We start from the raw sequence: 16,232 nt of genomic DNA on the forward strand, positions 1-16,232 counted from the left end.
TCGCTGCAGGAAACCTCAGGGCCCAGAGTCCTGGAGGGGGCCCCATTTGGGAAGCCCACTGTCCAGTCAGAGAGAAGCTGCACTTGTTACTGTACATTCTTGTTTGATTCTCATATTGACTCTACAAATGACTATATGGACTATCACCCCCACTTTACAGGTGGGGAAACTGAGGCTCAGTGACAAAAGGTAACTTGCCCATGGTCACATGGTCCCTTAGTAGTAGAGCCAAGGCTCAAAACCAAGGTTCAAAGTCCATGTTCTTTCCACTTTCCCCTCTGCCTCCACATTACACCTCCCAGGGCCTCTGGGGCTATAAATAGTGGGGAGGCTGGGATTTCATGAGGCCAGCCAGGCCTACAGCACAAGGAGACACTAACATCTCCCAGCCTGAGCCCCAGTATCCCCCAGGCCTCAACAGAACTCAGGCCCAGACAGGCCTCAGCTTATCACTAGGCTCGCTCTCATGGTTATATTTAGCTCTGGACCTCAAAGAGAAAGATGTGGGCCAGCCCCCAAGACACGGCACACCCCCAGGCCAGGCCCACCACTGTACATAGAAAGAGAAGGATGTCTGCCTGAGCCTTTTCAGATGTGGTGTCAGCCACCTCCCGTGGGGGCTTTTTGTAACTTGTTTTATTAGAGCCTATGAGATCTTGTTCTTCTTGCTCCCTGAGGGAGGAACCACAGCTGCTTTACCAAGTATTTGTAACGGTCAGCAACGTCTATAAGACATTGCATGTGGCTGTTGCTTAATAATCCTTTGTTGAATGAACAAATAAATGATCTAAGTTGATGTTCTAGAAATCTGGACATCAAAAACAGGTCACAAATTCCCAGAAGGATACCTTATAAATCCACATGCATTTCATTCTATTAAAGAGTCAAGTTTATTCAAGGAATGGGCCTGAGTTTTCCTTATCCTTCTTCTCCCCACTTCTCTCTTCCTTCCACCAGATCTGGCATTAAGGCTACAGCAGGAGAAGGGGAGAGAGGAGGATCCAATCCTGAAGGCTGGCCTCTGCATGCCCCATGTGACAGCCACACGCACTGTGTGATGGCTCCTGGAGTCCCTGTGTCCTGCAGGTATCCTGATGACAGGCCTCCCCTTGCTCTACTTGCCCTTTATAGGCCAACCAGCTGCCTACAGAAAGCTGGGGGGCTGGGTCTGCAATCCACCTGCTGAGCAAGTGGAACAGGCTGCAGAGGTGTGCACTGGTTTGGAAGCCGGGGCCAGACCTCAGGAGCATGGACAGATCCTGACACGAGCTTAAAGGGCAAAAGCTGGTAATTCCAGATCTTACAAAAATGGAAAGAGCCGCTTTTTTACAATATAGAGGACCGTAGCAAGGAAAAGGGCCAGGGCAAGGAAAATGAGAAGCTTGTCCGTCAGCTCTCGGCGATTATATTTTGTGATAAGCTTCCGTCCCAACTGGATGGTCCCTGACATGGACTTAAACTCTTCATTTGCATCCAGGATAGTCCGGGAAGAATTGGCTGAAACAAAAGAGGGAAGGAGCCTGACTCAGAGACTGTAGAGCACCAAATCCAAAGACTTTGCTCTGCTGGCTGGGTTACCAGCAAATAACACTGCACTTTGCAGCAAGTTCCCCTCGGCCATAAGCAAAGATGTGAGCAGAGACCACCAGAGGAGCAATGAACAAGGATATTATAAGGAAAGTACCTCCCTAGGTCCTATTCAGCTCAGAGTGATGTGGTTTGTTTATATACAATGTCACAGGGCCACAACTAGGCATTCTCCAATGTGACTATCACCAGGGAAAAAAGAATAGAGTTCCTTTACTGACCATCGATCTCAGTTTTCCAAAGCAGGCAAGTGCTGGTGAGAACTACCAGCCCCAAAACAAACCCGGGTAATTATGACCAGGCACTATGAGGTCTTTTGGGGGGCAGAAGCTAGGAGTTACCAAGACTTTCCACCTGAGGTGCACCCTGCCCGGACCCCTGAGAGTCAGATCTGCTCTTGGTGGGATCCTAACAAGTTGGGCTGGCCCTGCCACCAGCCCCCACACACGTCAGTTCTTCAGTCCTGGGACACTGCTGTAGCTTTAAAGATGTCACACCTTGCTCTGACCACTGTATGAACTCTAAGGGGAGGTACCTGTGCCTAGGAGTACTGTACTTCTGAGTATGGGTATTTGAGCCTGACACTTGGGTAAGAAGGTCTGCCTGGCAAGATTCTCCCCCAAAGCCTAACATCATCAGAACATCCAAAGAATAAAACGTGCTGTTAAGTGGAAAAGTGAGGTGTGAAAGAGCGTATGTGAAAATTTCCATTTATGTAAAAGAGAGGGGGATAAACAATATTTAATTTGCTTGTGCTATACGTGCTTGGAGGAGCTCAGGAGGATATAAAAGAAACTGGTAACAGTGGTTGCCCTTGGGGAGTAGACCTGATGGCCAGAGGTCAGAGGGAGGTCAAAAGAGAGAGCTATCTTTTTACATCTCTCCTGTACTGTCCAATATGGCAGCCCCTAGACACAGGTGGCACTTGAGCATGCATATGCAGCTAAACCAAACTGAGATGTCCCTAGGTGTAAAATACACACATGATTTCCAAGACTTAGTATGAGAAAAAGGAAGGTAAAATATCTCAATAGTTTTTGATATTACATATTGAAATGGAAGTATTTTATATGTATTGGGTTAAATAGATTCACAGGTTTCTTTTTACCTTTTTTAATGTGCCTACTAGAAAATTTAAAGTTAAATATGTGGCTCACATTCTATTTCTATTGGACAATGCAGGCCTAGAGGTTTTTTTCTTAACCATGTAATGCATATTACTTTTTCCTAAAATTAAAAGTCAATAAGTAAGTAAAAGAAATTACCAGAGGAAACAGAGCAGCATTTATATAAAGACCGATGAAGGGGAAAAATAAACACTCAGACAACAAAAATCGCTCTCTTGGCCCTTTCTCCATGCCTACCTCCATCCCAAAAACCTAACTTAGAGTCAGTTCAAAAAAATCTAACAGGCCTTTCTTTTTAAACTTCATGTGATAGAGAATTTTAAAGCATCACCAAAGTAGACAGAATAGTATCATGAAATGCCCTATGCCCATCACCCATACCCAAGAACCACCAACTCCCTGGCGCTCCTGTTCCCATACTACCCCACCCAATTCCAGCAAATTCCAGACATTATATCCCTTATATGCTTTTTTTAAAAAAAATTGTAGCCCTATTAGGCTCTTAAATCAAGCTGAATTTGTGAGCTCTAAGGAAAGGATTAAGAATTGCATTCTTCTTTCTTCAATAGTTTTCTCTAATGGGCCCTAAGAACAGCCCTCAACACCCCAGAAGCCATCAGCATCTGTGCACCCTCCTCACCACTTAACGATCTCATCTGTTTCTGATGTGTGTATAAACTGTGTGTGGGGGGAGGCGTCCTGTCACCTGCATCAAAGCAGAAAAGCCCTCCACTCAAAGGCCAGGTGGCTTCCTATTTTGCACACTCTCCCAGGTCTCTCCCAAGGCTTGAGCCCCGCCCCCAGCACGCATGTAGCGGACGTGACTGGCTGGTTCTGAGCCTAAATGCCCAGATAAGTTTCAAACACAGGGACTGACCTTGGGGACAAGTTGCTTGCTTTGCTTTTCCTTCCTCCTGTTTGAATAGTGCACTGAAAAAAAAGTGGCTCAAAATTATGCATACTTTTTAAGAGTGATAATAGTATTGTGGTTTGGTTTTGTTTGTTTTTTGTTTCAAGAGTCTCTTATCTTTTAGAGAGACATATTGAGATATTTTTAGATGATGTCTGCGATTTGCTTTGAAATAATCCAGATGGAGGCCCAGGAAGGGTGGAGCTGAAACGAGACTGGCCATGAGCTGACAAGTGCATACCACACTCTCTGCTTTAGTCTCTGTGAAATCTTCCAAAACTGTCTCAAACAGTAAACTGTCTCCTTGTTTTCCTATACAAAGGACCCTGAAGAGGGCCAATTCTCTTCTACATTACAAGGGAGACACCATGGGAAAGCTGCTAGAGAAACCAGATACTCAAGTGGCTTCTTTTGTGGCCTCTGATGGTATCTTTTAAAAGGAGCTCATGTAGGGGCGCCTGGGTGGCTCAGTCGGTTAAGCGACTGCCTTCGGCTCAGGTCATGATCCTGGAGTCCCGGGATCGAGTCCCGCATCGGGCTCCCTGCTCGGCGGGGAGTCTGCTTCGTCCTCTGACCCTATCCCCTCTCATGTGCTCTCTGTCTCTCTCATTCTGTCTGTCTCAGATAAATAAATAAAATTTAAAAAAAAAAAAAAAAAAAAAAAAGGAGCTCATGTAAAAATAACACTGGAGAGTATAATCGTAAGCTGAGGCCCTAGCAGACCAACCAGCAGCCAATATACTAAACATCTCCTCAAGCAATGATTCCCCAACCTGCCTGGCCACATGGGTCCACAGAACTCGAGAAGAAAACAGACTGCCAGGCCCCTCCCCCAGCCCTACTGGCACCCACTCTCCAGGAGAAGGCCTGGGGAGCTCTACTTTTCACAGGAGACCCTGGGAGTGCTTCTGCTGGGGAAACATTTTGACAGGGGTGTGTAGATCTTCTTAGTACAACAATAAAAACCAAAAAGAGAAGTAAGAGCGACACATCCCACTCTAGGCAACACCACACTGTCGAAGAATTGAGGAGCCACACAAGTCAGTAAGCTTGGAGATGAGGGTAGGGAGAGGGGGCAAAGGTGGAAGAGCCTGGTGGCAGGTGCCAGGGCAAGGGCTCTGGGGCTGGTGTCTCTGGGAGAAGCTTCTAACTCCAGGTCCGGCTTTACCTAGAGTCTGCATGGCTTCCTCGCTCTGCTGGACCTGCTGGGACATCATCCTGCTGATCCCCATGAGGCTCTCCGTGATGGCACTGGACGTCTGGGCCAGGCTCTCTTTGGTGGTTTTCCTAAAAGTCCAGAGTGGGAGGAGGCATGTCAACAAAAGCCTGGCTGCAAGAAAATCCCATCTTCAAATGAGATCCCATTTTTTTAATCTATCAAAATAAAATCTATTTAAATATCAATGATCATAGTCAACACCAGCAAGGGTATGCTGACACCACACTCCTGAAGACTCCTAGTAGGAACGCAAACTGCTGCTACCTTCTGTAAAGCAATTTGGCAATACGTATTAGGAGCCTTAGAAACATTTAGGCCTTTGGCCCAATAATCTCATCCCTGGGAAACTCTCCAAAGGAAATATCCAAAATGTGGACAAAGTCTTATGTCCTAAGATGTGGCCTTGTGTATTATTTACAGTACGGACAAACTAGAAATGTAAACACCCACAAACAGGGGATTAGCTAATACAGGGGAATACTATGTACTCTTAAACCTTTGTTTAAAGAGTTTCTAAAGCAACAAGCAAGTATTTGTGCTATAATGCTATGTGAAGAATAGCAGGGCGCTAAGTTTTATATACAGTATGATTCAGACTTCGTGAAAAAAAAATGGTGGGAGGAGGCAATGTATCCAAATGTGTACAACACAATGACAGTATGGTTTCATTTTGTCATTAATATTTTTCTTTATTTTACCAATTTATTACAAGTAAGCATGTATTTTCTTTCATACTTTAAAAAATATTACCTATATAATAAAATTAAGTACCAGTTTTACATTGAAAACAAGAAGGGGTTCCTTACATGGGTTTTGCACCTTGCCAATTGCTATCTGTTCTAACATCAGGGCCCAGAAAGACAAAAAGACAGATACCTTTGCCTTAAGAGGTCTCCTCCCTGGAAAAGTTCTGCTTTCTCTAGATTGTCAATAGCAATTTTGCAAGTGAGATTAGCCTTCCTCCATGAGGTCTGATTGCTGGAATCAAAAGGGTCTTGCATGAGTTTCTGTCAGATCAAGTCACAGCAGTTCTTCCTTCTGGCACAGGAGTGATGGGGAAGGCCACCCAGGAGTGGCCCACAGTGTCCATCTCCACCACCCGTGATTTCCACCTCTTGGTTGCCCCAGCAACTGTTCCAGCTCAGGCCACAACACCTCTGGTCTGGACCCTGGAGGCTGCCTCTGGGACGTTCTCCTACTGCCCTACTGCCTGTAGCTGTCCCTCTCCCTCCAGGGCAGCCAGAGGGAGCAGTCTGGCCACAGCACTTCTGTGCTGACAGCTCGCAACGGCTTCAGACTTCAAACTCGCTGTGGGCGCACAAGGCCCTGTTCTGTCATCTCTAACATTTTCCTGCTCTTTGCCTTGTGTACTGGTTGGTTCCATTTCTTGAGAACCATGTCTTACTCATTTCTGGATCACCAGTACCTAGGAACAACAGTTTCTGGCCCATTAGCCAATCAATAGGTATTATGAGAAGTAGAAAAATCATAGAAAGGCAGTTTTCCTCAATATTTCTTTTCTTTTTAAAGTTCTATTTAAGTTTTTTGTTTTTTTTTGAGAGCACGCCTGAGAGTGAGAGAGCAGGGGGAGAGGCAGAGGGAGAGAGAGAAAAAAATCTCAAGCAGGCTCCATGCTCAGTGCAGAGCCTGACCCAGGGCTTGATCCCAGGGTCCTGGGATCGAGTCCCGCATCGGGCTCCCTGCTCAGTGCAGAGCCTGCTTCTCCTTCTCCCTCTGCCATTCCCTCTGCTTGTGCTCTTCTATCTCTCTGTCAAATAAATAAATAAAATCTTTAAAAAAAACCCAAAAAACAAAAACAAATGTTAATTGGGCCCCTCAGAGAAGCAAACTCAAGCACTAGAACTCTCAGGCAGCTGGTTCACATCAACTGTGCTAACCCCTGAGGTATTTACGAAGTCAAACACAGGGCACGTGAACTGATAGGGTGTTTTTCTAAGAGCACCTCTGTGCTGCCACCGGAACAGCATCGACTATGCCACTTCGCACCTGATATTTAAAAAGAATCAATTACATTTTCGAACTATTAGCAAGGGGGTTCTGCTGGGCCTTGTGACACAGAGATAAGTGAGCCACAGTGGCTGTCCTCAAGGGGCTCACATTTATTGGGGAGAAAGACAAGCAAACAAATATTTGCTGAACGGTGTGATAAGCACGATAACCCAGGCAAGCACAACCAGCTTTCACACACAACTGCCGAAGTATTCATTTATTGTTTTCTCTCTCTCCCCTGTAACTCCACATCATGAATGGCCATTCTCAACTTTAAACCCATGCTCAGCCCATCTTATCTGGTGTAACTTACTATACTTTATACAAGGGGTCCTCCTGACTCAGTGTTCATAATCTGAGTATCCTTGGTGGCCGAGGGAAGCAAACGCCATCACGACACAAAATATTATGACTGAGCCACGCACTTTAACACTGGTCGCCACTCACACATCCCTCCCTACTTACACTAACTAGCCTCCACCATGCCCACATCTTTGTCAGTCTCCTCCTGTAGCTGGGTGTTATAAACACAGCTGCTGTCAGCAAGGATGACGCTGGGGAATGATTCAAATCAGAAGCAAAACCACAGACAAAAACAGGTGTGGCAGAATTAGAGCAATTAACAAGGATGAAGGGAACACCCAGGAGGATGATGATTAGCAGGGGCTTCAAAAGAGAATGACCTGGCTACCAGAGGATTGGGAGAGTTGATGGAGCCCTCAAATATTTTTGCCATGACAAACCTCTTTATGACTATGATACAAAAGTCAAATGTGAAGGGATAGGTACTGTTTCATGCCATCAGACAATTTTGTTGGCAAGTCCCCCAACTCAATACCCAGAAATAGCACATACTTCAATTACATAATCAAAGGTTAGCACACAGCTACAACAATAACCACCATTTTATTTAACATAACATAACCTTATTTACATTTTGGGGGGTTTTATTTTTTAAGATAAAGTCCCATTCAAAGCTTTCTAAATTTTGGTCCATCTTAAGTAGGACTTTCTCTGGTAACAATTACGCTTAAAGAAAAAGGACCCTGTATTATAAAAGCAACCATTTTTTGGTTTTGTCTTAAAAATATAAAATACAGTATAATGGTAAATATGCTTTTGTAAACTATACACAATTTGACCTACCAACAACCCCTGCTGGCCCCTGCTTTGAGAACTACTGATCTAGAGAGGACATTCAGTCTGTGTATAAATGACACAATTAAATCATTAAGCCAGGTTTGTTAAGCAAACCCTTGTACAAGCCTCCCAGGGAGCAAGTGACCCAGCACAGGCCTCACCTACCTGAGCATCTGCTTTTTGTGATTCTCCACTTCCTGGAGCAGAGCTTGCTTCTCCGACTCTTTGTCTTGCTCTTTAGCTGACTGCTCAAGCTCCTTTGGGGGAAAAGAGCGCTATATTAAAATGATTTTAAAAGCCAATATAAAAACCAAAGAGCACTTCTCTTCTAGGCAGGTTATATAATAGCACTTGAAAACCCTCCTACAAGAGAACACTCAGGAATGCCAGGTAACAGAGAACAAACATCCTTATAAATATATAACTGACTTGCAAGAAAGTAGAGATAATCCCCAGGGCCCCAAGGAGAGAAGGGAACTAAGAGACAGAGCGGTCAACCTGTGAGTGATGCATGGCTGCCCTGGAATGGGAGATTCACTCCTATAATCTAGGGTACGCCTGGAATGAAAGGGAATAAAAAATTACTAAAGAGGAGCCCCCTGGTCCCACTTGGAGATATCATGGAAATATCAAACTGCTACACGTCTAAATGCTCACTCTCAATCCCTGTACCTATTTCATTATTGACTGGTAGCAAACAGTTTGAAGGTTTCACTGTGTGCCCATATTTTTTTTTTTAAAGATTTTATTTTTTGACAGAGAGAGATAGTGAGAGCAGGAACACAAGCAGGGTGAGTGGGAGAGGGAGAAGCAGGCTTCCCGCTGAGCAGGGAGCCCGATGAGGGGCTCGATCCCAGGACCCTGGGATCATGACCTGAGCCAAAGGCAGGTGCTTAACGACTGAGCCACCCAGGCGCCCCACTATGTGCCCATATTTACAAACATACATTCATATATATATATATATGAAAGTAATAGCCTTTCAAAAATAAAAAATTAAATGATTAAATCAGTGCTAGAGATGGAGGCAAAAAGATCAGCTAGGTTCAGTGACATTGTTAAAATTCTAAAGTAAATTTTTATGACAAAAACTGCTTATTTTCACAACTGCCTTGAAAATCCCTTAGGAAGGCAACACACAGGACCCAGACATACTATTTCCGAATAGCCAGTTTTTCTTCCAGCTTTGGAAACAGACTGTCTTCTGTTAAACAACAAGGTTGTTGGCTGGCATCTGGGGCCACATCACAGGAAAAGCACAGGTCTTTAAATCCCAGGACCACAAGCAGTGAGACCGGGTGCCCCCAGACCCACTCAGGGATGAGCAGATCCACGCACCCATCTTATTCTCACTAGGGCACAGCAGCAGAAACAGGCTATGCAAATGGATACTTCTCACTCCGGTGGTTTTTGAGAGAGCACATACACCTTAGTTGGATTCAGGAGTGCTATATGTGCATATGAAGTGATTGGAGACCTCAGAAACAGGGAGGAAGACGCTAGGCAAAGCAGAGCATGAAAAAAACCCCAGGAGACACTGACAATACATTCAAAAGTTCCTTACTTTTACCTTGAGAGCATGGTAGTACGGTTACCCTCACCGTCCAAACGTTTACTAAAACAAAACAAAACAAAACAAAAAAACCTGGACAGCTCTCAAGCGGAGGTTACTCCCAAGACGGAGACTCCTCATTGTTACCCAATCTCCCCACACCTCAGCTCTGCAGCTACTCACCTGTATCCTGTGCCGCAACTGCTGAAACTTCTCTTTCACTTTAGTATTCAGTTCAGTAAGTGCACTTAATGGTCCTGAACAATCTCGAATATCCTAGGAGACATTGAAGAGGTGAGAGGGCCTTTCTCGAGGCAATGAAATGAAATGATACCATCTGTACAATGACAGAATTGGCTTAGACCACAACTAAGGCTGGCCTACTGACTATAATTCATCCTGATCTTTGCGGCTTACCTCTGCAACACAAGCAAAAACATTATCATTTACATTTCTCTCATACCTCTTTAATTTTGAGCATGTAATATAAAAGCATAAAAAGAAACACAACTGTCTTGACTTACTAGTTCCTAAAGTTTAACAAAACGCCACCTGGTCGGTATAAAAAGGCTTAAAGCAGCTTGTATGTCCAACAAGAATGGACATCCAAAAGTGATACTTTAGGGCTCCTGGGTGGCTCAGATGGTTAAGCGTCTGCCTTCGGCTCAGGTCATGATCTCAGGGTCCTGGGATCGAGTCCCGCATCGGGTTCCCTGCTCCTTGGGAGCCTGCTTCTCGCTCTGCCTCTCTCTCTCTCTCATGAATAAATAAATAAAATCTTAAAAAAAAAAAAAAAGTGATACTTTAACTTTAGATCTTTCCAACTTGCAAACTCAATTCCTGGCATCATAGGAAAAGGACAAGGTTAACTTCAATCTGATTTTACAAACCATCTGTTATAAATCACACTGTTTATAGACATGTCCAAGAGTCAATTTAGAATTTGTTTCTGGACATTCAAAATTACTGGGGTCAGGTTTTAGAGCAGGCCCTAGAGCCAGAGTATGTGGATTCAAATTCTGGCTGTAGCAATTTATTGACTGTGTAACAAAAAGTCACTTGAGTTCTCTGTGTCTCAGTTTCCTCATCACACTGCCTACCACATAGACCATATATGTATGTAAAGCATGTTGCAGAGGGGTTGGAACACAGTAAGAGTGCAGTAAATCTAGATATAATCAATCTTTCTCATTAGCAGCCATGAGAACCCAAATATGAGAGAGTACAAAAGGGGACTTAAGCAATTTAGATTATGTAAATAGGCAATTTTATTTGTATGAATCCTAAATTTGTTTTTCTAGACTCATCCCAGAAGTTTTGCAATGTGTACGGAGAAGTGAAGTTGAAGAAGTCTAAACGCTTGCATCAAGTTTCCTCACTTGTTCTCTGGCTTATTCGCTAAATCACACCCCCTTGCACCACGATAAGGCACTACTTTGGTTTATTCTGCATCTGGTTTCTATGGGAAGTCCTACTTTCCTTCACTTTTTGCCACAGCTAGTTGCAAACTCTCAGTCTACATCTAATGTCTACTAACATTTGTTGGAAAGGGAAATGACTTGCCTAAAACCAAGGTTTAAAACTCCTAGTTTCTTTTTGCTAAATTCAAGGAACCATTTCTACATTCCTAACTCTTGCCTATGTCAATTGGTTATTGCTCTGCTGCCTTCTGCCCTTAAATGGCTTAAGGCAAAGCATCTCAATTACCCCATCTGTTAAACGAAGTTGTAGATACTCCTTAAGTCCCTCTCTAGGCTGACCTTCCCCGTCAGGTCGCAGTTTTGCCACCATCTGCCCTCTGATTCAGGCCTTGGCACTTTACCCGATTTCCTCACTTACAAAGTCACAACTACAGTCTAAGTTAAGTTCATTTCACCGGGTGCCTCCCGTGTCAGGCGGCCTTTGGTACCACGGGACACCGCACCCAGCCCAGCTGCCCAGGAGGGGGCGGGGCTAATGCCCCTCAGGGCGCCACCAAATGGTGGGGAGGGCGGTGTCAGAAGGCGGGGCCAACCAGGGTGACAGGTATGTTGTGTGGCGGTCCCAGTCGATAAGTGCGCCCGGGAGGGGCCAATGGGGGCCACAAAGGGGCAGCCTGGTCAGAGACCGGGGAACATGGGAGTGTCCAGAAGAGGGCAAGACGACAGCAAGTGGATGGAGGATCAGGGCCAACGGTCAAGGAAACGGGACCAAAGGGGGACCACAACGGGGTAGCCGGCCATGGGGCGGGACCAACGACCTCAGGGACTTGACCAAGTGGGGAAAGCTCGGGAGTGAGACCGCCAAGCTCACAGGAAGCCAGCGGAACCTGGGTTTAAGGCTGCTGGAGCCCGGCAGGGGTCCCGGGAATTAGTACCTGGATAAGCGCCTTCACCTCCAGGTCGAATTTGATAATCTCTTGGTTACAGATACGGACGTGGACATCTTGGGAGGCCGCCATGTTGAGGACGCAGGCTACGGGAAGCGGGTGTGCCCAAATTTAAGCGCGTTTCCGCGCGCGTTCCTTCCGCGCCCGGGCTTTCGGCAGCGCCCTCTAGAGACCGGCCTGAGGCGAGCGAGGGGAGAGGCGGCAAGTCCTAGGGACTTCTCCTGAAAACTCGGCTGGACTCAGCCTCGCTTCTTGGTGTGGTCCTAAGAAAACGAAGAAGAAAGAGAGAGGGAGTATCAAGGGCGTTTTTGCAGTGGCTTCTCCCCATCTTCTATCTAAGAGCCATTCTAATGACTACGTATTTTTTGCATAGAGGAAAAAAAAAAGACTGGAAGGAAAGTATCAATTAGGATGTCTCTGGAAGGTGGAGTTAACAATTTTTTATATTTCTTTAAATTTTCTTATATTTTTCATTGTTGTACAGTGAATATAAACTGTGGAGCAAATGAAAAAATGAAAAATGTTATTACTACTTTTAATGTATGGAATTCAAGGCAGGTCTCTTAGAGCACCCCCTGTCAGTTCAACACATGGTCCAAGGGTTCTAAAATTGCAACTGATCAAGTCACCTCCCTGCCTACACCTCTTCTGTGGCTCCTGGAAGTTTCCTTTTGTGTACAGTTGGATTTATTAAATCTACCTCGCTGGAGTAGTTTTGATGGAAATAATTAAGAGCAGACCCTCAACAAAAGGTGGCTCTTTTATTTTTATTATTAAATAGTCAAAGTTTCTTAGCTGGTCTTCAAGGCCATCAGCCACCTCACCCTGTCCCTCTCCTGGATTCCTCAAGTTCTTTTTGGATCTGTAGCTTTGGAATATGCTGTTCCCTTTTCTTAGATGCTTCCCCCCTCTTGCTCCCGCCCCATATACTTTTGTTCACATCAGCAAGCATAAATTATGAAGACCTGAATGCTTAGCTGTGTATCTCTTAACCCTTCAACCACACTTGAAATAGGCAATACCCCAGTTTTACAGATCAGTAGATGGACTAAGAGTAGATCAAAGCGAAACAAACCCAAACTGAACAACCCTGCCCCAAGGTTACCCAACTTGAAAGTGGCAGAGCCTTCACTGAAAGCCATGTCTTCCCTCAAAAACCAAATATGGCCCCTTGGGTAGTGTTGTACACTTGGGGCTATGTAGCTTGCCCATCTGCGTTTCTCCAGTGCTCCACACACTGCCGCTTAAGGTGTTTATCATCCCACTGCACCTAATAGGGAGTGTACTGCAGGCTTGGGAGCCGACCCTGCTTGAATCCTGCAGGACAACCCACTTCACACCTCTGTGCCTCAGAATCCTGAGGCTAACTGGTGGTAATCACAGGGTTGGCTGGAGGATTAAATGAGGTAGTACACGAAAAGCACCAAGCACGGTGCAGTAATGTGGCATGTGTTTAAGAACTCAATGGGCATTAGCTGCTAGGACATGACTGACATTTTTGGAGCACTTCCTATGTGCCCGGCACTTTGTACTAAGTTCTTAATGTGTGTCATCTAACTTGACTCTCACGACAACCCTATGAGGTACAATCATCCACATTTTACACGTAAAGAAATAGGCACAGAGAGAATGACTTGTCCAGTGCAAACGGAAGGGCTAGTCAAAGGATATGTGCATTTTTAAAATTTAGGTACATACCACCAGATTGCTCTTCAGAGAGGTTATATGAATCTATACTCCTCCAGAAATGCGGTACAAATGCTTGCTTTCCCATGGCCTCGCCAACGTGCTGTGTTAACAAATACTAGGACTTTTGCTGATTTGATTAAGTGAAAAATGCCATCTTTTAATTTGCATTTCTCTTATCATGAATGAGATTGAGTGCTATTTGTATTTACTTGGCTCATTTCTCTATTAGGTGGTGGTTCTTTATCATACCAGTTTCCAGGAGCTCTTTATATATTGGGAGGATTAGCCCTTAGAGATGTGCTTTTTGCATAGGCTATAGAATTTCGACTTCCCTTATGATGGTTTTGGCCTTAAAAGTTTTTAATTTTTATTTTACATAGAATTTATCAATCTTCATTTATGACTCCTGGATTTGGGATCCAAGTTAGAAAACCCTCCCTACCCTCACCCCACAGGTTTTAAAGGAATTGGCCATATTTCTTCTGTTATTTGTTCATTTATACATTTTGAGATATATATTGGCTTATTGTATGACATACAGAGCCAACTTTTCTTTCTCCAGAGTTTCCCAGTTGTTCCAATCCTGTTTTCTGAAGAATCCATCTTTTTTTCACTGGTTCTGGATGCTACATTTACCTTAATAAATTCTTATGTTTGAATCTATTTCTAGACCTTCCATTCTGTTCTATTGGTCTATTTATGCACCAAAATGACAGTTTTATAGTTTTATGTGTTTTCATGTGTTTGGATTAAATGCCTGATCTTTTTTTTCCCCCAGCATCTTCCAGCTATTATTTTTTTTCCCCTATGAGCTTTAAGTGTTTGTTTTGTTTTTTTTAACAATGAGGGTATGTTTTGAGAGAGCATTAATTTTTAATTTAATTTTGAGGACTGACAGCTTCATGTTGTTGGCTGCTCTGGTTCAAGAATTTGGGTCTTTCTTTCCATTTGTTCAAGTCTTCTTCTGTGTCCTTCATGTTATTTTAAAGTTTTCTTTATCTAGACCCTGTACATTTTAAGTTCATTCCTGGTGATGTTTTAAGACTAAAATCTTTTAAAGAAACTGACGTTTTTCAGGTCACTCAAAAGTTTTGGATCCTCAGATAGAAGCTCCCTATTTAGGACACATGACCTTGGGCCCCTTTCACATCTGGCTTCTTGCTGGAAATCCCTATGTAACTGAGTCTCCACGCAGTCTTTCTGCAACAGTTGAAGAAGAAAACATCCCTCCAGCATACTCCCTTCTAACAAAGAGACCCAATTCTAAGCCCTTAAGCTAGAGGCCATCTTTGAGGGATAGATGTACAATGCAGTGCAGTGACCCACGCTCTCTATCACTGACTACTGCCAATGTTCTTTTGCTTCTATCACCTTTGCCCACAGATCCTGAGATTAGCTTTTGGTTACTACATCTGCTAGTTTTTGACTTTATTTATTTATTTATTTATTTATTTATTTATTTATTTATTTATTTATTTATTTATATTTGACAGAGGGAGACACAGCGAGAGAGGGAACACAAGCAGGGGGAGTGGGAGGGGGAGAAGCAGGCTTCCTGCTGAGCAGGGAGCCCGATGCTGGGTGCGATGCTGGGCTTGATCCCAGGACCCTGGGATCATGACCTGAGCCGAAGGCAGAGGCTTAACGACTGAGCCACCCAGGCGCCCCATAGTTTTTGGCTTTAGTTCTGGTTTTCAGATTCTAAGCCCATTATCTCCCTCCTACACAGATATCCATTCAAATATTGCCTGTGACCTGGCCTGGTCCTTTAGGAGTATGAATTGTCTCTGAGTGCAGGAGCAGACTGGAGTTTCAATTGGGGGTATCATATATGCTGGGTCTCAAGTGAGTCCCCTTATCTGAGTCTATTCTCTTTTGTAAAATGGACATGACCACCCACCTCACTGCACCACCGAGAGCTGAGTTACTTGAAAGGAAAGCACCTAGCAGGGGTTTAATGAATGCCAGCCACCCCTGCCTTCTAGACTTCCTAACACCCTTTTCTTATTCTAAACCTTTCAGCTGGGATATTAAAGCATTTCCCAACTTTATGGATTTCTGGCTAAAGAGCTCTCCTGGTTCTGAACCACTGTGGGTGAGGAGTGGCAACTGAATAACCCATTTAACTAGGTGCTACCCACAAAATGTTTCCTTTTTTTCAAAGATTTTGTTTATTTATTTGACAGAAAGAGCGAGAGAGCACAAGCAGGGGGAACAGTGGAGGGAGAGGGAGAAGCAGGTTCCCCGCCAACCAGGGAGCCCGATGCGGGGCTTGATCCCAGGACCCCAAGACCATGACCCAAGCCGAAAGCAGACGCTCAACCATCTGAGCCACCCAGGCTCACCCAGCTCCTTAAAAGTTCCCAGACCATGATGGAGGCTCCTGTGAGGGGTGGTTTGGATGGAGGTCAAGTCCATGAGACGCTATCTCCACTTCAGCCCCAATGTCACTCAAATGAAGCAAAAAGAACTTCAAGAATCCTGGGATGTCATGAACACAAGCCTGTTGATTCTTCTCTAGCATACCCTACTGGATGTGGTACCTGTGTCCTTGCAAGTATCTCAGCAATAATGTACCCAGAACCCTTTGCATGTGTAACAGCTCTTGTCTTATTCACATGCTGCCTCCC

General features: G+C 44.5%; 1 protein-coding gene across 2 annotated transcripts; it reads right to left on the minus strand.

Annotated features, from left to right (window-relative positions):
• Window positions 1-584: 584 nt before the first annotated feature.
• On the minus strand, window positions 585-11,990 carry BNIP1 (BCL2 interacting protein 1). Of its 2 annotated transcripts, XM_021698423.1 has the most exons (6): window positions 11,902-11,990; window positions 9,729-9,821; window positions 8,159-8,250; window positions 5,720-5,821; window positions 4,793-4,911; window positions 585-1,497 (listed from the first exon to the last, which is right to left on the minus strand). In XM_021698423.1, exons 1-6 carry the CDS (start codon window positions 11,983-11,985, stop codon window positions 1,301-1,303), a joined length of 687 nt encoding a protein of 228 aa, XP_021554098.1. In that variant the 5' UTR covers window positions 11,986-11,990; the 3' UTR covers window positions 585-1,300. The 2 variants fall into 2 exon arrangements, with proteins under 2 accessions (XP_021554098.1, XP_044772768.1); XM_044916833.1 differs by lacking the exon at window positions 5,720-5,821 and having other exon boundaries at window positions 11,902-11,986.
• Window positions 11,991-16,232: the final 4,242 nt, after the last annotated feature.

The sequence above is a fragment of the Neomonachus schauinslandi genome, chromosome 7 (assembly GCF_002201575.2).
Source record: "Neomonachus schauinslandi chromosome 7, ASM220157v2, whole genome shotgun sequence".
In the NCBI taxonomy this organism is placed as follows: Eukaryota; Metazoa; Chordata; class Mammalia; order Carnivora; family Phocidae; genus Neomonachus; species Neomonachus schauinslandi.